This window comes from Mesoplodon densirostris, chromosome X (genome assembly GCF_025265405.1).
Source record: "Mesoplodon densirostris isolate mMesDen1 chromosome X, mMesDen1 primary haplotype, whole genome shotgun sequence".
Taxonomy (NCBI): Eukaryota; Metazoa; Chordata; class Mammalia; order Artiodactyla; family Ziphiidae; genus Mesoplodon; species Mesoplodon densirostris.
Window position 1 is genome coordinate 15,943,092 of NC_082681.1, and position 17,843 is coordinate 15,960,934.

At 39.9% G+C, this 17,843-nt stretch overlaps 1 protein-coding gene across 1 annotated transcript; it reads left to right on the forward strand.

Moving 5' to 3' along the window:
* The first annotated feature begins 14,920 nt into the window (after window positions 1-14,920).
* LOC132481427 (heat shock cognate 71 kDa protein-like) lies at window positions 14,921-16,856 on the forward strand. The gene is given in 2 exon segments (XM_060086266.1): window positions 14,921-16,314; window positions 16,316-16,856. Coding segments are annotated over 2 exon segments (1,935 nt in total).
* The last annotated feature ends 987 nt before the right edge of the window (window positions 16,857-17,843 follow it).

Below are 17,843 nucleotides of genomic sequence, written 5' to 3' on the forward strand. Positions count from 1 at the left end.
CCCCTTTAGGTGGTCAGAAAGCACTGAGCTGATCTCCCTGTGCTATGTGGCTGCTTCCCACTAGCTATCTATTTTACATTTGTTAGTGTATATATGTCCTTGCCACTCTCTCACTTCGTCCCAGCTTACCCTTCCCCCTCCCTGTGTCCTCAAGTCCACTCTCTAGTAGGTCTGCATCTTTATTCCCATCTTGCCCCTAGGTTCCTCATGACCATTTTTTTAAGGTTCTATATATATGTGTTAGCATACGGTATTTGTTTTTCTCTTTCTGACTTACTTCACTCTGTGTGACAGACTCTAGGTCCATCCACCTCACTACAAATAACTCAGTTTCGTTCCTTTTTATGACTGAGGAATATTCCATTGTATATATGTGCCACATCTTCTTTATCCATTCATCTGTTGATGGACACTTAGGTTCCTTCCAAGTCCTGGCTATTGTAAATAGAGCTGCAATGAACATTATGGTACATGACTCTTTTTGAATTATGGTTTTCTCAGGATATATGCCCAGTAGTGGGATTGCTGGGTTGTATGGTAGTTATATTTTTAGTTTTTTAAGGAACGTCCATACTGTTCTCCTTAGTGACTGTATCAATTTACATTCCCACCAACAGTGTATGAGGGTTCCCTTTCTCCACACCCTCTCTAAGACTTTGTCCATTTCTTCCAGGTTGTCCATTTATTGTTTGTAGATTTTTTGATGATGGCCATCCTGACCGGTGTGAGATGATACCACATTGTAGTTTTGATTTGCATTTCTCTAATGATTAATGATGTTGAGCATTCTTTCATGTTTTTGTTGGCAATCTGTATATCTTCTTTGGAAAAATGTCTATTTAGGTCTTCTGCCCATTTTTGGATTGGGTTGTTTGTTTTTTTGATATTGAGCTGCATGAGGTGCTTGTACATTTTGGAGATTAATCCTTTGTCAGTTGCTTTGTTTGCAAATATTTTCTCCCATTCTGAGGGTTGTCTTTTCGTCTTGTTTGTGGTTTCCTTTGCTGTGCAAAAGCTTTTAAGTTTCATTCGGTCTCATTTGTTTATTTTTGTTTTTGTTTCCATTTCTTTAGGAGGTGGGTCAGAAAAGATCTTACTGTGATTTATCTCAAAGAGTGTTCTTCTTATATTTCCTCTAAGAGTTTTAGTGTGTCTGGCCTTACATTAAGGTCTTTAATCCATTTTGAGTTTATCTTTGTGTATGGCATTAGGGAGTGTTCTAATTTCATTCTTTTCCATGTAGCTGTCCAGTTTTCCCAGCACCACTTATTGAAGAGGCTGTCTTTTCTCCATTGTATACTCTAGCCTCCTTTATCAAGATAAGGTGACCATATGTACATGGGTTTATCTCTGGACGTTTTTGGATGGAACGTCCTATAAATATCAATTAAGTCCATCTTGTTTAATGTATCATTTAAAGCTTGTGTTTCCTTATTTTTTTTCATTTTGGATGATCTGTCCATTGTTAAAAGTGGGGTGTTAAGTCACCTACTATGATTGTGTTACTGTAGATTTCCCCTTTTATGGCTGTTAGTATTTGTCTTATGTATTTTTTTTTTCTTTTTGCGGTATGCGGGCCTCTCACTGTTGTGGCCTCTCCCGTTGCGGAGCACAGGCTCCGGATGCGCAGGCCCAGCGGCCATGGCTCACGGGCCCAGCCGCTCCGCGGCATATGGGATCCTCCCAGATCGGGGCACGAACCCGTATCCCCTGCATCGGCAGGCGGACTCTCAACCACTGCGCCACCAGGGAGGCCCCTGTCTTATGTATTGAGGTGCTCCTATGTTGGGTGCATAAATATTTACAATTGTTATATCTTCTTCTTGGATCGATCCCTTGATCATTATGTAGTGTCCTTCTTTGTCTCTTGTAAGTCTTTATTTTAAAGTCTATTTTGTCTGATATGAGAATTGCTACTCCAGTTTTCTTTTGATTTTCATTTGCATGGAATATCTTTTTCCATCCCCTCACTTTCAGTCTGTATGTGTCCCTAGGTCTGAAGTGGGTCTCTTGTAGACAGCATATATATGGGTCTTGTTTTTGTATCCATTCAGCCAGTCTGTGTCTTTTGGTGGGAGCATTTAATCCATTTACATTTAAGGTAATTATCGATATGTATGTTCCTATTACCATTTTCTTAATTGTTTTGCATTTGTTATTGTAAGTCTTTTCCTTCTCTTGTGTTTCTTGCCTAGAGAAATTCCTTTAGCATTTGCTGTAAATCTGGTTTGGTTCTGCTGAATTCTCTTAACTTTTGCTTGTCTGTAAAGGTTTTAATTTCTCTGTCAAATCTGAATGAGATCCTTGCTGGGTAGAGTAATCTTGGTTGTAGGTTTTTTTCCTTTCATCACTTTAAATATGTCCTGCCACTCCCTTCTGGTTTGCAGAATTTCTGCTCAAAGATCAGCTGTTAACCTTATGGGGATTCCCTTCTATGTTATTTGTTGTTTTTCTCTTGCTGCTTTTAATATTTTTTCTTTGTATTTAATTTTTGATAGTTTGACTCATATGTGTCTTGGCGTGTTTCTCCTTGGATTTATCCTGTATGGGACTCTCTGTGCTTCCTGGACTTGATTAACTATTTCCTTTCCCATATTAGGGAAGTTTTCAACTATAATCGCTTCAAATATTTTCTCAGTCCCTTTCTTTTTCTCTTTTTCTTTGGGAACCCCTATAATTTGAATGTTGGTACGTTTAATATTGTCTCAGAGGTCTCTGAGACTGTCCTCAATTCTTTTCATTCTTTTTTCTTTATTCTGCTCTCCAGTAGTTATTTCCACTATTTTATCTTCCAGGCCACTTATCTGTTCTTCTGCCTCATTTATTTTGCTATTGATCCCTTCTAGAGAATGTTTAATTTCATTTATTGTGTTGTTCATGATTCTTTGTTTGCTCTTTAGTTCTTCTAGGTCCTTGTTAAACTTTTCTTGTATTTTCTCTACTCTATTTCCAAGATTTTGGATCATCTTTACTATCATTATTCTGAATTCTTTTTCAGGTAGACTGCCTATTTCCTCTTCATTTGTTAGGTCTGGTGCGTTTTTACCTTGCTCCTTCATCTGCTGTGTGTTTTTCTGTCTTTTCATTTAGCTTATCTTACTGTGTTTGGGGTCTCCTTTTTGCAGGCTGCAGGTTCGTAGTTCCCGTTGTTTTTGGTGTCTACCCCCAGTGGCTAAGGTTGGTTCAGTGGGTTGTGTAGGCTTCCTGGTGGAGGGGACTAGTGCCTGTGTTCTGATCAATGAGGCTGGATCTTTTCTTTTTGGTAGGCAGGTCCACGTCTGGTGGTGTGTTTTGGGGTGTCTGTGACCTTATTATGATTTTAGGCAGCCTCTCTGCTAATGGGTGGAGTTGTGGAGTTGTGTTCGTTTTTTGGTAGTTGTTTGGCATAAGGTATCCAGCACTGTAGCTTGCTGGTCGTTTAGTGGAGCTGGGTCTTGGTGTTGAGATGGAGATTTCTGGGAGATTTTCACCATTTGATATTACGTGGAGCTGGGAGGTCTCTGGTGGACCAATATCCTGAACTTGCCTCTCCCACGTCAGAGGAACAGCCCTGATGCTTGGCTGGAGCACCAAGAGTCTGTCATGCACATGGCTCAGAATAAAAGGGAGAAAAAAAAGAAAGATAGAAAGAAAGAAAAATATAAAATTAAGTTAAATTTTAAAAAAGTTATTAAAATAAAGAACAAAAATTTATTATTAAAATTTTTTAAGTAATTAAAAAAAGAGAAAGGAAGAAGAGAAAAACCAAATGAAGAAACAAATTCACCAATGACAACAAGCGCTGAAAACTATACTAAAAAAATAATGGACAGACAGAACCCTAGGACAAATGGTAAAAGCAAAGCTATACGGACAAAATCACACACAGAAGCATACGCATACACACTCACAAAAAGAGAAAAAGGGAAAAAATGTATATATATCGTTGCTCCCAAGGTCCACCTCCTCTATTTGGGATGATTCATTGTCTATTCAGGTGTTCCATCAATGCAGGGTACATCAAGTTGATTGTGGAGATTTAATCCGCTGCTCCTGAGGCTGCTGGGAGAGATTTCCCTTTCTCTTCTTTGTTCGCACAGCTCCCAGGGTTCAGCTTTGGATTTGACCCCGCCTCTGCGTGTAGGTCTCCTGAGGGCATCTGTTCTTCGCTCAGACAGGACCGGGTTAAAGGAGCCGCTGCTTTGGGGGCTCTGGCTCACTCAGGCCTGGGGGAAGGAAGGGCACGGAGGTGGGGCGAGCCTGTGGCGGCAGAGGCCGGCGTGACGTTGCACCAGCCCGAGGCGTGCCGTGCATTCTCCCGGGGAAGTTGTCCCTGGATCACGGGACACTGGCAGTGGTGGGCTGCACAGGCTCCCAGAAGGGAGGTGTGGATAGTGACCTGTGCTTGCACACAGGCTTCTTGATGGCGGCAGGAGCAGCCTTAGCGTCTCATGCCCATCTCTGGGGTCTGTGCTGATAGCTGCGGCTCATGCCCGTCTCTGGAGCTCCTTTAAGCGGCGCTCTGAATCCCCTCTCCTCGCGCACCAGGAAACAAACAGGTAAGAAAAAGTCTCTTGCCTTTTCGGCAGCTCCAGACTTTTCCGGGACTCCCTCCTGGCTAGCCGTGGCGCACTAGCCCCTTCAGGCTGTGTTCTCACTGCGAGTCCTCTCCCTGCGCTCAGACCACAGCCCGAGCCTCAGCTCTCAGCCCCCGCCCGTCCCAGCAGGTGAGCAGACAGGCCTCTCGGGCTGGTGAGTGCCGGTCGGCACCGATCCTCTGTGGCGGAATCTCTCTGTTTTACCCTCCGCACCCCTGTTGCTGCGCTCTCCTCTGTGGCTCCGAAGCTGACCCCCTCCACCACCTGCAGTCTCCACCAGTGAAGGGGCTTCCTAGTGTGTGGACACCTTTTATCCTTCACGGCTCCCTCCCAGACGGGAGGTACTATCTCTATTCTTTTGTCTCTGTTTTTTCTTTTTTCTTTTGCCCTACCCAAGTACATGGGGGAGTTTCTTGCCTTTTGGGAAGTCTGAGGTCTTCTGCCAGCATTCAGTACGTGTTCTGTAGGAGTTGTTCCACATGTAGATGTATTTTTGATGTATTTATGGGGAGGAAGGTGATTGCCACGTGTTACTCCTCTGCCATCTTGAAGGTCTCCCCCATCATACCCATTTTTAAGATAAGGAAACTAAAGCTCAAAGGAATATTTTTCCAAGAACAGACACTAGGAAACAAAGTGGAGAAGGAATGTAAGTAGTTTAATTCCAGAGCCTGTGTTCTTAACCACTAAACCCAGTTACCAAAAAACAGGTACATTACTGTGAACACCAGCGCAACACAGAAATTTTACAATGTATTCATTATAATACCTGCATCAAGTTCTATAGGGAACACTTCATTAAAAAAAACAAAACCCTCACAGCAATCTTAAAAGTTAAGTATTGTTATCATCTCCACCATACAGATAGGGAAACTGAGGCACACAATAACTTCCCCAAGGTCATCTACTTGTATGGTACAGAACTGAAACTCAAACTCCAGTTTTTCTGACTTTAAAACATCAGCTGACAAAGTGGCTCTAAAGATGAATGAAACAAGGGTCTTCCTTATTATGAATGTGTGTTCTAGTAAGTGGGGAACGGACCCTGGACATGAATCACTGTAATGCGGATTCCAATGTAGTAAGTTCCATATGCGTAATGCAAAAGCAGAAGGAGAAAAATGGGAAGGGGAAGAGGAGGAATGAGGAAAGAAAGAGAGGAAGGAGCAGGGGAAGGAGAAGTAATCCTGGGGAAGAGGGAGATACCACTTCTGTTCATGAATGGCTCCATGGAAGAGGAGGCAGGAAGTGCATTTTTGAAGGAGGGATGAGACCTGAATAGGCAGTGCCTCCTTTTCTTTAGAGCCTGCTATATGTATGCCAGGCCTTGCACTAGGGACTTTCATCCATTAAAACTCGGTCTTGGGGCTTCCCTGGTGGTGCAGTGGTTGAGAATCCGCCTGCCAATGCAGGGGATATGGGTTCAAGCCCTGGTCCAGGAACATCCCTTGTGCCACGGAGCAACTAAGCCCATGCGCCACAACTCTTGAGCCTGTGCTCTAGAGCCCGAGAGCCACAACTACTGAGCCCACGTGCCACAACTACTGAAGCCTGTGCACCTAGAACCCATGCTCCACAAGAAGAGAAGCCACTGTAATGAGAAGCCCGCACACCACAATGAAGAGTAGCCCCCGCTCGCCATAACTAGAAAAAGCTGGCGCGCAGCAACAAAGACCCAAGGCAGACAAAAATAAATAAAATAAAATAAATTTATTTAAAAAACTCAGTCTCACAAGAACAATATCATGATCCCCAGTTTGTAGATGTTGAAACAAAGGCTAGCAAGAGATGATGTAGCCAGATGTGGGTGAGTGGCATCAACAAACGCCTGGCCCATGGGCCATAAAGAGAGACATTGTTTTTACAGAGAATACACAGTAATATCGGCGGGGTCCACTGGGCCCAGATTACAGAAATTCTGGGACTCTGTTGAATTGACAATGGAGAGTTAGTCAGATTTCTTGAGAATGCAGAAAGGAGATAACAAGAGTTGTGTTTTAGGAAGATTCTCAGGCATTGGTCTGCAAGGATGAATTGAGTGGCAGGACCTAGAGTGAGTAAAGACAACGATTTCTCTACTCCAAGCACAGGGCAATAGGCATGGGCCCCAGAGGCCTGAGTCTGAAGCTGAGCGCTGTCATTGATTAGCTGTGTGATCTCAGGCAAGGCATTCTCTCTCTCCTGACCCTCAACTGTCTCAGCTGTAGATGAAGCTGATAATAGAATGTATGTGTCTCATGGTGCTGTAAGGAGTAAACAAGACAAAATATATGAAATGCTGTGCCCAGCACCTGACCCATAGTAATCATGCCGTAAATGGGAGCCCCTATTTTTTTCATGAAAAAGAGTGAGACCAGCTTGGAGGCTGTTGTAATCCATGCACGAGGTGATAAGGACCCAGCCTGAGATGGTGGCAAGAGAGATTCGGAAAGGGGGAAGTAATGATGTTAAGTGTAAGACAGTGACTAGGTTGTTGAGGGAAAAAACATCTTTCCTTAGCCAGAATATTCTGTTGTCAAATATAAAACAGATTTGAAGATGAAAATTATCTATCATGTGCAGTGTAGTTTTTGTCAGGCTTTTGTTAGACTGCAAGACATTGACTCCAATTTTGTAATGTCTATATCTATCATTCTTTAAGCATTCAGCATGTTGATTTCATATCTCCCAAAGCCTTTCCATTTTGTAACTATTGAAATGAAAGGTTTTGAGATAAAGCAAGGGATTTGAGTATATATGAAAATGAGTTCTAAAATGGAAGATTGAGTTTCATATTTACAACCTTTTAGTCTGTGTTTCCAAAAGACTTGCAGTTTCATCATTTCCATTATGTTTTCTGAACTGGCGTGAATGTTATAGATACTAAGTATGATATTTAATTAAAAGGAGGTTGTCTGTTCATGTAGTTGCTGTCCAGGGTAATTAGTCATTTGTCTTAGGTAGCTAGAACTGAATGTTTCCACCACAAACCCATGTCAGTTATTTGGTACATAAATCAGACCCTGGAGAGAATGAACTTAGGAATTCAAAACATGGGACCTGCCTTTGATTTTAATATTCAGCCCACAGTAAAAAATCCTAGAATGCCAGCCTCCAGCCCTTTCTTAAAATGAGTTTATTAGTTGATCATTAAACATATGGTATATGCCACATAATTAATTTTAAAGTTGGTTAGAGCTTGAGTAAATGCACAATTACCCTCTCCTCTGCGAGCAGATCCATTATCATAATTGCTAATGAAACAAAATTCACATGCATACGTAAGACAAAAATAACCCCTCTCTCTCTTATGTATTTGACAGAGAAGCAAAAAGCTCAATCTGTAATATCTAGTAGGACTAATTCCTTCATTTTATTCTTTTTCTTTATCTTACGGTGGTAATCAAATTTTCTTACGAAGCTGTCCTATCTTGTTTGCATTTAATTCTCCAGCTTCCCTTATTTGATGTCTAAAGCTTGTGTTTAACACTGGAATATATTATTAGCTAGATTTCGAATACCTAGATAAAATAAAGAGAGAGCATATAAATTTCATTAGAAGTTTGAAAAACATAACTAATGTAATAGATCATTTATAATGTGTCTATACAGTCATAGGTTAAATATCTCTGAATGAAGAATAAGAGAGGTGACACATACTTTGAGATGTCACATACTTTGGTAATTCCTCTGCTGTAGACAATAGTATTGATGGATAATATACAGAAAAGATAAACAAAAAGACACAGCTGGTCTTGGATAGAAGACAAGTTATCTCCATGGATCAGATACAGAAAAGCAAAGCACAAGTGTGAGCAGGGCTGAATGTTGCTGGGCTCCTGATCTAGTAATAGGCAATGATGGTCAAGTGGTTAGGTCCTTGGTGAGGCAGTTAATGTGCTCCACATATAAAAGGGGATCAGGACCAGCTCAGTGTTTAAAAGCAAGAACTGGGAGTGGGGGATAGAACACTTTACCTTGTTTCATGAAAGGAAGCTGCGAAATGTTACCTGAGACCACATCCCTTGCAAGATATAGGCCTTAAGAAATAGGAGGACACAGATACAGCCTCATGACCTAGGTATGAGCCAAGTGGCCCATTTGTTCAGTGAAAAGATCTGCCAAGTCCACAATATGACCACTGGGTGGAAACTCCAGACTGAGTCTGTAAGACCTGGCTCTGGAATAGGGACCTGTAGGGCTGGGTGGAGATGACTGTAAAACTGCTAGATGGGAAGGGATGAGAACAGAAGCAGAGACAGGAAAAAAAGGCCCTAGACATGTTGCTTTTCAGAAGGTACTTGCACAATGCTGAGAGTAAGTACCTCCTTAAATTTTGTGCCCCAGCTGCCTTACTCTCCCCCCAGGCCCTGCTATGAATCCAGGAGTCCATACAAATATCAATATAAATAAATAAATGGAGAAATTGTGAAAGGTCTTCCTCACATAAAATGTTAATAAATGTAGGTGGAATCAGAAAATCACCATTTGGCAATAATCGTTAATAGATGCTAAAACTAGTGGGTTACATTTTGTTGAAAGATGGCATATTTACATATTTTCAAAGAATTTACTTTATAGGACACTTAGTAATAACAAAGAAGAAAACAGTAATTTTACAGAGGAGAAACCTGGAGATACCACCGCAACCAAGTGATCAAAATTTATATCACCAGTAATGGGACATGGATATCATGTGTCTCCTGATAAGATGCACTGAGAAGGACACATCATTTGTATGAAATCTCTGCCAAAGTTATAGAAATAACCTGAATTTAATCATGAGGAAAAATCAAACAAATCCAAATTGGTAGACATTCTCCAAAATACATGGCCTGTACTATTCAAAATTGTCAAGATCATGAAAGACAAAGAAATGCAGAACTGTTCTAGATTAAAGGATACCAAAGAAACGTGACAACTAAATGCAATACATAATCCTAAATTGGATCCTTTTGCTATAAAGGACATTAGTGAGACAACTGGTGACATATAATAAGACCTATAGATTATAATACTGTATTAATGTGAATTTCCTGATATCTGATTATCATAATGGTGTAAAAGAATGACCTTGTTTTTAGAAAATACACACTAAAATATGAGGGAAAAAGAGACTTTATGTCAGCAACATTCTTTCAAACAAAGCAGTTTAGAAAAATATATAATATATACCATTAAGTGTGTGTATATATATGGTAACATTTGTGGAATTTGAGTTGTGGTACATAAGAATTCTTTTATTATTTTTGCAACTTTTCTGTCAGCCTTAAATTATTTAAAAATAAAAGATCTAGTGTTATCTTGCTGAAGTGATAAAGGTAATTTTACAATCTTAACTACATTTAATTTAAAAACTAAGGCAAATTGAAAATAAATGAATTAAATGTTCAACTCAAGAAAACAGAAAAAAGAAAACCAAAGTAAGTTAGAAAGAAGGAAATTGTAAAGAGCAGAAATAAATTAATGTTTGGTAGAAAACAAATAAGAGAGAGGATCCACAAAATTTAAAAATTGGTTCTTTGGGGAAAAAAGGAATGAATACAGTGAGAAAATAACAGCAATGGTCAAGAAAAGACAAATAACTTTAGGAACAAAAAAGGGAATAAGACAGTCCTGCTGGTAAATTAGAGATTTCAGTGATCGTAAGAGAAAACTACAATCAACTTTATGCCTGTAAACTTGAAAGTTTAAAAGAAATGAATATTTTCCTAGAAAATCCGTCAAAAGTGACTCAAGAAGAAAACAGATACCTCCATAAACCAATAAACATTAGTGGAAGTGAGTTAATATTCAAAAATGTTCTACCTTAAAAAACACTAGGCTCAGGCAGTTTTATAGAAGAAATTTACCAAATCTTCCAGGATCAGATAGTCCCTCTTTTACAAACTGTTGCAGAAAACAGAAAAATAGGGGAGAAATATCTACGAGATTTTGGAAGAACTGAGCAGAGTATCTTGCTCTACCTGATATCAAAACTTCCTATAAAGGTACATGGGAATTCCCTGGCAGTCTAGTGTTTAGGACTCGATGCTTTCATTGCTGAGGCCTGGGTTCAATCCCTGGTCAGGGAACTAAGATCCCACAAGCTGCTAAGTGCAGCCAAAACAAACAAACAAACCAAAACAAAACTTCCTATGAAGCTACAGTAATTAAGACACTGTGCTTGGTGCAGGGAGGGGCAAAAACACTGGAACAGAATAGAGAGCCCAGAAATATACTCAGATGAGCATGGACCCTGGATATATGTCAGGTGTGGGTTATCAAATCAGCGGGGAGATGGAAGCATCATTCAGTATATGCTTCTGGTAGAACTGGGGATAATTTGAGGGAAAATAAAATTAAACCTTTATTACATATAATGTAAAACCAAACCCAGGAGAAAATCTTCATGATCACAGGACAGGAAAAGTTTTCTTAAACAAAACGAGACAAAACAAAACAAAAAAGCACAAGTCATAAAGGAAACAACTGATAAATTTGATTCTGTAATTAAAGAAATCTGCACAGAGACACCATTTAGTATCTTGAAAACATAATGTTGAGTGAAAAAACCAAGTTGCCTCATGATATGGTATGACCTCATTTGTTAAATGTTGAAAAATACATACACTAATAGTGTACATTGTTTATGGATGTATATGTATGGTGTAAAATTATTTAAAATATGCATGGGAACTTTAATACTGTATTCCTAACTAACAAGAAGAAGAGAAAAATGGGGAATGGATTGGAAAGAGTACAATGGGGTTCTCAACTCTATCTGAAATGTTTTTTTTTCTTAAAAATAAATGAGGTCTGAAACAAAAATGGGCTAAAATTAAGATTTGATAACACAGAATGTGGGTAAATGGGTATTTGTTAATATCATGTATTCACATCTGTATGCTTAAAATACCAATACCCCATATCCAAGCAGGGTGCTATAATAGAGAAGCATCAGCCTAGATCATGGTTGAAGTCCAGGACCTACTGCTTGTTAGCTGTGTGACCCCTGCCAGATTACTTAATTTCTTAGAACATCAGTTTCTTCATTTGTAAATTGGGGATAGTTGTAGTACTTAAAGCATCGCTGTGAGAATTACATGAACCAACGCACATAAAGTGTTCTTCCCCGTGCCTGATACATAATAAATACTCAGCACTCTGGCCTTTGTGATCATTTTCAACAAATTTGCCAAATTTTTATTTTTGGTGTTTTTTTTTTAGTGAGGTGTAATTGACATATAACATTATATTAGTTATAGTTGTACAACATAATGATTTGATATGTGTATATATCAGAAGTGATCATCACATTCAGTCTAGTTAACATGTCATCATACATAGTTACAAAAATTTCTTTTCTTGTGATGAGAAATTTTAAGATCTACTCTCTTAACAGCTTCCAAATATGCAGTACAGTATTATTAACTATAGTGACCATGCTGTACATTACATCCCCATGACTTATTTTATAAATAGAAATTTGTATCTTTTTTTTTTTTTTTTTTTTTTGCGGTATGCAGGCCTCTCACTGTTGTGGCCTCCCCCGTCGCGGAGCACAGGCTCCGGACGCGCAGGCTCCGGACGCGCAGGCTCAGCGGCCATGGCTCACGGGCCCAGCCGCTCCGCGGCATATGGGATCCTCCCAGACCGGGGCACGAACCCGTATCCCCTGCATCGGCAGGCGGACTCTCAACCACTTGCGCCACCAGGGAGGCCCAGAAATTTGTATCTTTTGACCCTCATTCAGCCATTTCACACATGCCCCATCTCTGGCAACCACCATCCTGTTCCCTATATTTATGAGCTCTCTTTTTTTTTTTTTCCTTAAGATTCCATATATAAGTGAGATCATACGGTATTTGTCTTTCTCTGTCTGACTTATTTCACTTAGCAGAATACCCTCAAGGTCTATGTATGTTGTCACAAATGGTAAGGTTTCATTTTTTTTTCTTTTTTTTTTTTTTGGCCACGCTGTGTGGCTTGTGGGATTTCAGTTCCCTGACCAGGGATTGAACCCAGGGCCCTTGGCAGTGAGAGCTCAGAGTCCTAATCACTGGACCACCAGGGAATTCCGAAGATTTCATTTCTTTAACGGCTGAATAATATTCCATTATATATTCCAATATTTTATACCTATATCAATACACACACACACACACACATATACACCCACCATGTTTGTCTTTATCCATTCATCCATTGATGAACATTTAGGTTGTTTCCATGTCTTAGGTATTGTAAACAATGCTGCAGTGAACATGGGGGTGCATATATCTTTTCAATTTAGTGTTTTTTGGGGTTTTTGTTTGTTTGTTTGTTTTGGATAAATACCCAGGAGTAGAATTGCTGGGTCATATGGTAGTTCTATTGTTAGTTTTTTGAGGAACCTCCATTCTGTTTTCCATAGTGGCTGCACCAGTTTACATTCCCATGAACAGTGCACTGGGGTTCCCTTTTCTCCACATCCTCATCAACTCTTGTTTATTTCTTGTTCTTTTGATAGTAGCCATTCTGACAGGTGTGAGGTGGTATCTCATTGTGGTTTTAATTTGCATTTCCCTGATAATTAGTGATGTTGAGCATCTTTGCATTTGTCTGTTGGCCATTTGTATGTAGTTTTTGGAAAAATGTCTATTAAGGTCCTCCGCCCATTTTTTAATTGGGTTGTTTGTTTTGATGTTGAGTTGTATGAGTTCTTTGTATATTTTGGATATTAACCCCTTATCAGCTTTATGATTTGCAAATATTTTCTTCCATTCAGTAGGTTGCCTTTTCATTTTGTTGATGGTTCCCTTTGCTGAGCAGAAGGTTTTAGTTTCATGTGGTCTCATTTATTTATTTTTACTTTGATTGCCTTGGCTTTTGGTGTCAAATAAAGAAAACATCATTGCCACGACCTGTGTTAAGAAGCTTACTGCTTATGTTTTCTTCTAGGAGTTTTATGGTTTCAGGTCTCACATTCAAGTCTTTAATCTATTTTCATTTAATTTTTGTGTATGGTGTAAGATAGTGGTCCAGTTTCATTCTTTTCCATGTGTCTGTGCAGTTTTCCCAGCACCTTTTATTGAAGAGACTGTCCTTTCCCCATTGTATATTCTTGCCTCCTTTGTCACAGATTAATCGACCATATAAGCATGGGTTTATTTTTAGGCTCTCTATTCTGTTCCATTGATCTTTGTGTCTGTTTTTATGCCAATACTATACTGTTTTGATTACTATAGCTTTGTAAAATAGTTTGAAATCAGGTAGCTTGATGCCTCCAGCTTTGTTCTTCTTTCTTAAGATTGCTTTGGCTATTCAGGGTCTTTTATGGTTCCATAGAAACTTTGTGATTGTTTGTTCTACTTCTGTGAAAAATACCATTGGAATTTTGACAGGGATTGCATTGCATCTGTAGTATGGGTTGTATGGACATTTTTTTAAAATTAATTTTTATTGGAGTATAGTTGCTTTACCATGTTGTGTTAGTTTCTACTGTACAGAAAAGTGAACAGGTGTATGTATACATATATCCCCTCTTTTTTGGATTTCCTTCCCATTTAGGTCACCACAGAGCATCGAGTAGAGCTCCCTGTGCTACATACAGTAGGTTCTCATTAGTAATCTACTTTGTACATAGTATCAATAGTGTATATATGTCAATCCCAATCTCCCAATTCCTCCCACCACCACCCCTTTTCCCCTTGGTATCCATACATTTGTTCTCTATGTCTGTTGGGTTGTATGGACATTTTGACAGTATTAATTCTATCAATCCATGAGCATGGATTATCTTTACATTTATATGTGTCTTCTTCAATTTCTTTCATTACTGTCTTATAGTTTTCAGTGTACAGGTCTTTCACCTCCTTGGTTAAATTTATTCCTAGGTATTTTTATTTTATTCTTTTTGATGCAATTATAAATGGGATTGTTTTCTTAATTTCTCTTTCTGCTAATTTGTTATCAGTGTATATAGATTTTTGTATCCTGTAAGTTTACTAAATTTGCTTATTCTAACAGTTTTTTTTGTGGAGTCTTTAGGGTTTTCTGTATATAAAATCATGTTATCTACAAATAGTGATAGTTTGGGGCAGTCTTTTTTTGTTAATTTTTCATTTTGAAATAATTTCACACTTACAGACATAGTTACAAAGACTCCCATTTACCCTTCACCTAGATTTTACCATAATCATTCTATTATCTGGATCAAAAAAACCTTGATGAATGGGAAACCAAACCGTCATATAGCCTCTGCTGTGGTAAAACTGGACTATTTGGAAGGCAGTAAATAACCGTGGTTAAGAATGTAGGCATTGGGTCTCATTGAACGTGGCGGCAGCTTTACAGATTGCTGTTTTCTCCTCCAGCGGACCTGGGCCTGCACTCCAGCAACCATGTCTAAGGGACCTGCAGTTGGCATTGATCTTGGCACCACCTATTCTTGTGTGGGTGTCTTCTAGCACAGAAAGGTGGAAATAATTGCCAATGATCAGGGGAACCGAACTACCCCAAGCTATGTCGCCTTTACTGATACCGAACGATTGTTCGGTGATGCTGCAAAGAACCAAGTTGTAATGAATCCCACCAACACGGGTTTTGATGCCAAATGCCTCATTGGATGAAGATTTGATGATACTGTTGTCCAGTCTGATAAGAAGCATTGGCCCTTCATGGTGGTGAATGATGCAGGCAGGCCTGAGGTTCAAGTAGAATACAAGGGAGAGACAAAACGTTTCGATCCAGAGGAGGTGTCATCCATGGTTTTGACAAAGATGAAGGAAATAGCAGAAGTCTACCTTGGGAAGACTGTTACCAATGCTGTTGTCACAGTACCCACTTACTTTAATGATTCTCAGCGTCAGGCTGCCAAAGATGCTGGAACTATTGCTGGGCTCCATGTACTTCGAATCATCGATGAGCCAACTGCTGCTGCTATTGCCTATGGCTTAGACAAAAAGGTTGGAGCAGAAAGAAATGTGCTGATCTTTGATTTAGGTGGTGGCACTTTTGATGTGTCAGTCCTCACTATTGAGGATGGAATCTCTGAGGTCAAATCTACAGCTGGAGATACCCACTTAGGTGGAGAAGACTTTGACAACTGGATGGTCAGCCATTTTATTGCAGAATTCAAGCACAAGCACAAGGACATCAGTGAGAACAAGAGGACTGTCCGTCGCCTTCATATTGCTTGTGAGCATGCTAAGCGCACTCTGTCTTCCAGCACCCAGGGCAGTGTTGAGATTGATTCCCTCTGTGAAGGAATCGACTTCTATACCTCAATTACATGTGCCCGATTTGAAGAACTGAATGCTGACCTGTTCCATGGTACACTGGACCCTGTGGAGAAAGCCCTTCGGAATGCCAAGCTAAACAAGTCTCAGATCCATGATATTGTCCCGGTGCGTGGTTCAACCCGCATCCCCAAGATTCAGAAACTTCTACAGGACTTCTTCAACAGGAAAGAACTGAATAAGAGCATCAACCCTGATGAGGCTGTTGCTTATGATACAGCTGTCCAGGCAGCCATTTTATCTGGAGACAAATCTGAAAATGTTCAGGACTTGCTGCTGTTGGTTGTCACTCCTCTCTCCCTTGGAATTCAAACTACTGCTGGAGCCATGACTGTCCTCATCAGGCACAGCACCACCATTTCCACCAAGCAGACGCAGACTGTCACAACCTACTTGGACAACCAGCCCGGTATACTCATTCAGGTTTATGAAGGTGAGCGTGCCATGACCAAGGATAACAACCTGCTTGGCAAGTTTGAACTCACAGGCATACCTCCTGCCCCGTGGTGTTCCTCAGATTGAACTCACTTTTGATATTGATGCCAATGGCATCCTCAATGTCTCTGCTGTGAATAAGAGCACAGGAAAAGAGAACAAGCTTACCATCACCAATGATAAGGGCTGTTTGAGCAAGGAAGACATTGAACGCATGGTTCAGGAAGCAGAGAAGTACAAAGCTGAAGATGAGAAGCAGCGGGATAAGGTGTCTTTGAAGAATTCTCTTGAATCCTATGCTTTCAACATGAAAGCTACTGTTGAGGATGAGAAACTTCAAGGCAAAATTAATGATGAGCACAAACAGAAGATTCTTGATAAGTGTAATGAAATAATCAACCGGCTTGATAAGAACCAAACTGCAGAGAAGGAAGAATTTGAACATCAGCAGAAGGAGCTGGAAAACGTCTGCATCCCCATCATTGCCAAGCTGTACCAGAGCGCAGGAGGCATGGCAGGAGGAATGCCTGGGGGCTTCCCTGGGGGTGGAGCTCTTCCATCTGCTGGTGCCTCCTCTGGGCCCACCATTGAAGAGGTTGATTAAGCCAGCCTAGCATAGGGTTAGCATTGTTCCACACAACATTGAAGGACCCAAATCTGTAGCAAATTCCATGGCAGTTTTAAAGTTGAACTGCTGTAGTAAACTGTGCATTCTTGATACTTGAACATGGAATGTGTGCACAGGGAAAGGAAATAACATTGCACTTTACAAGCACTGTATTATAAGTGGAAAATGCAATGTCTTAAAAAACTGTATTTAAAATTGGCAAAAAAATGTAGTCATTATTTGTGACAATATGCGTGGACCTTGAGGGTATTATGCTAAGTAAAATAAGTCAGAGAAAGACAAATACCATATGATTTCATTCATATATGGAATATAAAAACCAACAAACAAAAATAAATCAACAAACCAAGCCAAACTAAACCAAACACATTAGCCTAGGTACCCAACTAACACAATCAGCTATATAGAACTGTAGTGTAATAGGTTTATAACACAAATAATACATAAAAAACAAACACAAAAAATAAAACATTTTTAATCTTACAGTACAGTACAACAGCTGGCAAACAGGGGGTAGCATAGCGTGAACAGGCAAGAAATAAAGATACGGTACTACTGTACTCTATACAATACTGTACAGTAAAGTACACAAAAGCACAACCACTTGTAGAGGATGCACACACGTGACAGTGTACGCCAGACACGTGAACTAAGTTAAGTGATTGGACATGTGACCGTGCGCTCACATCTTTGAAAGTTCGCAACTTGAAGGTTCGTATGGAGGGGACTTACTGTAGTGGTAACCAGAGGGGAAGGAGTAGTGAGGAGTGGGCCAAATGATTTAAAGGCATCAATTGTATGGTGACGGATGGAAACTACATTTATGGTGGTGAGCACACTGTAGTGTACACAGAAGTAGAAATACAATGTTGTACACATGAAACTTATATAATGTTATAAACCAATGTTATCTTAATTTTTTAAAAAAGAGAGTGCAGGCATTGTATTTCAGAAGTCCTTAAT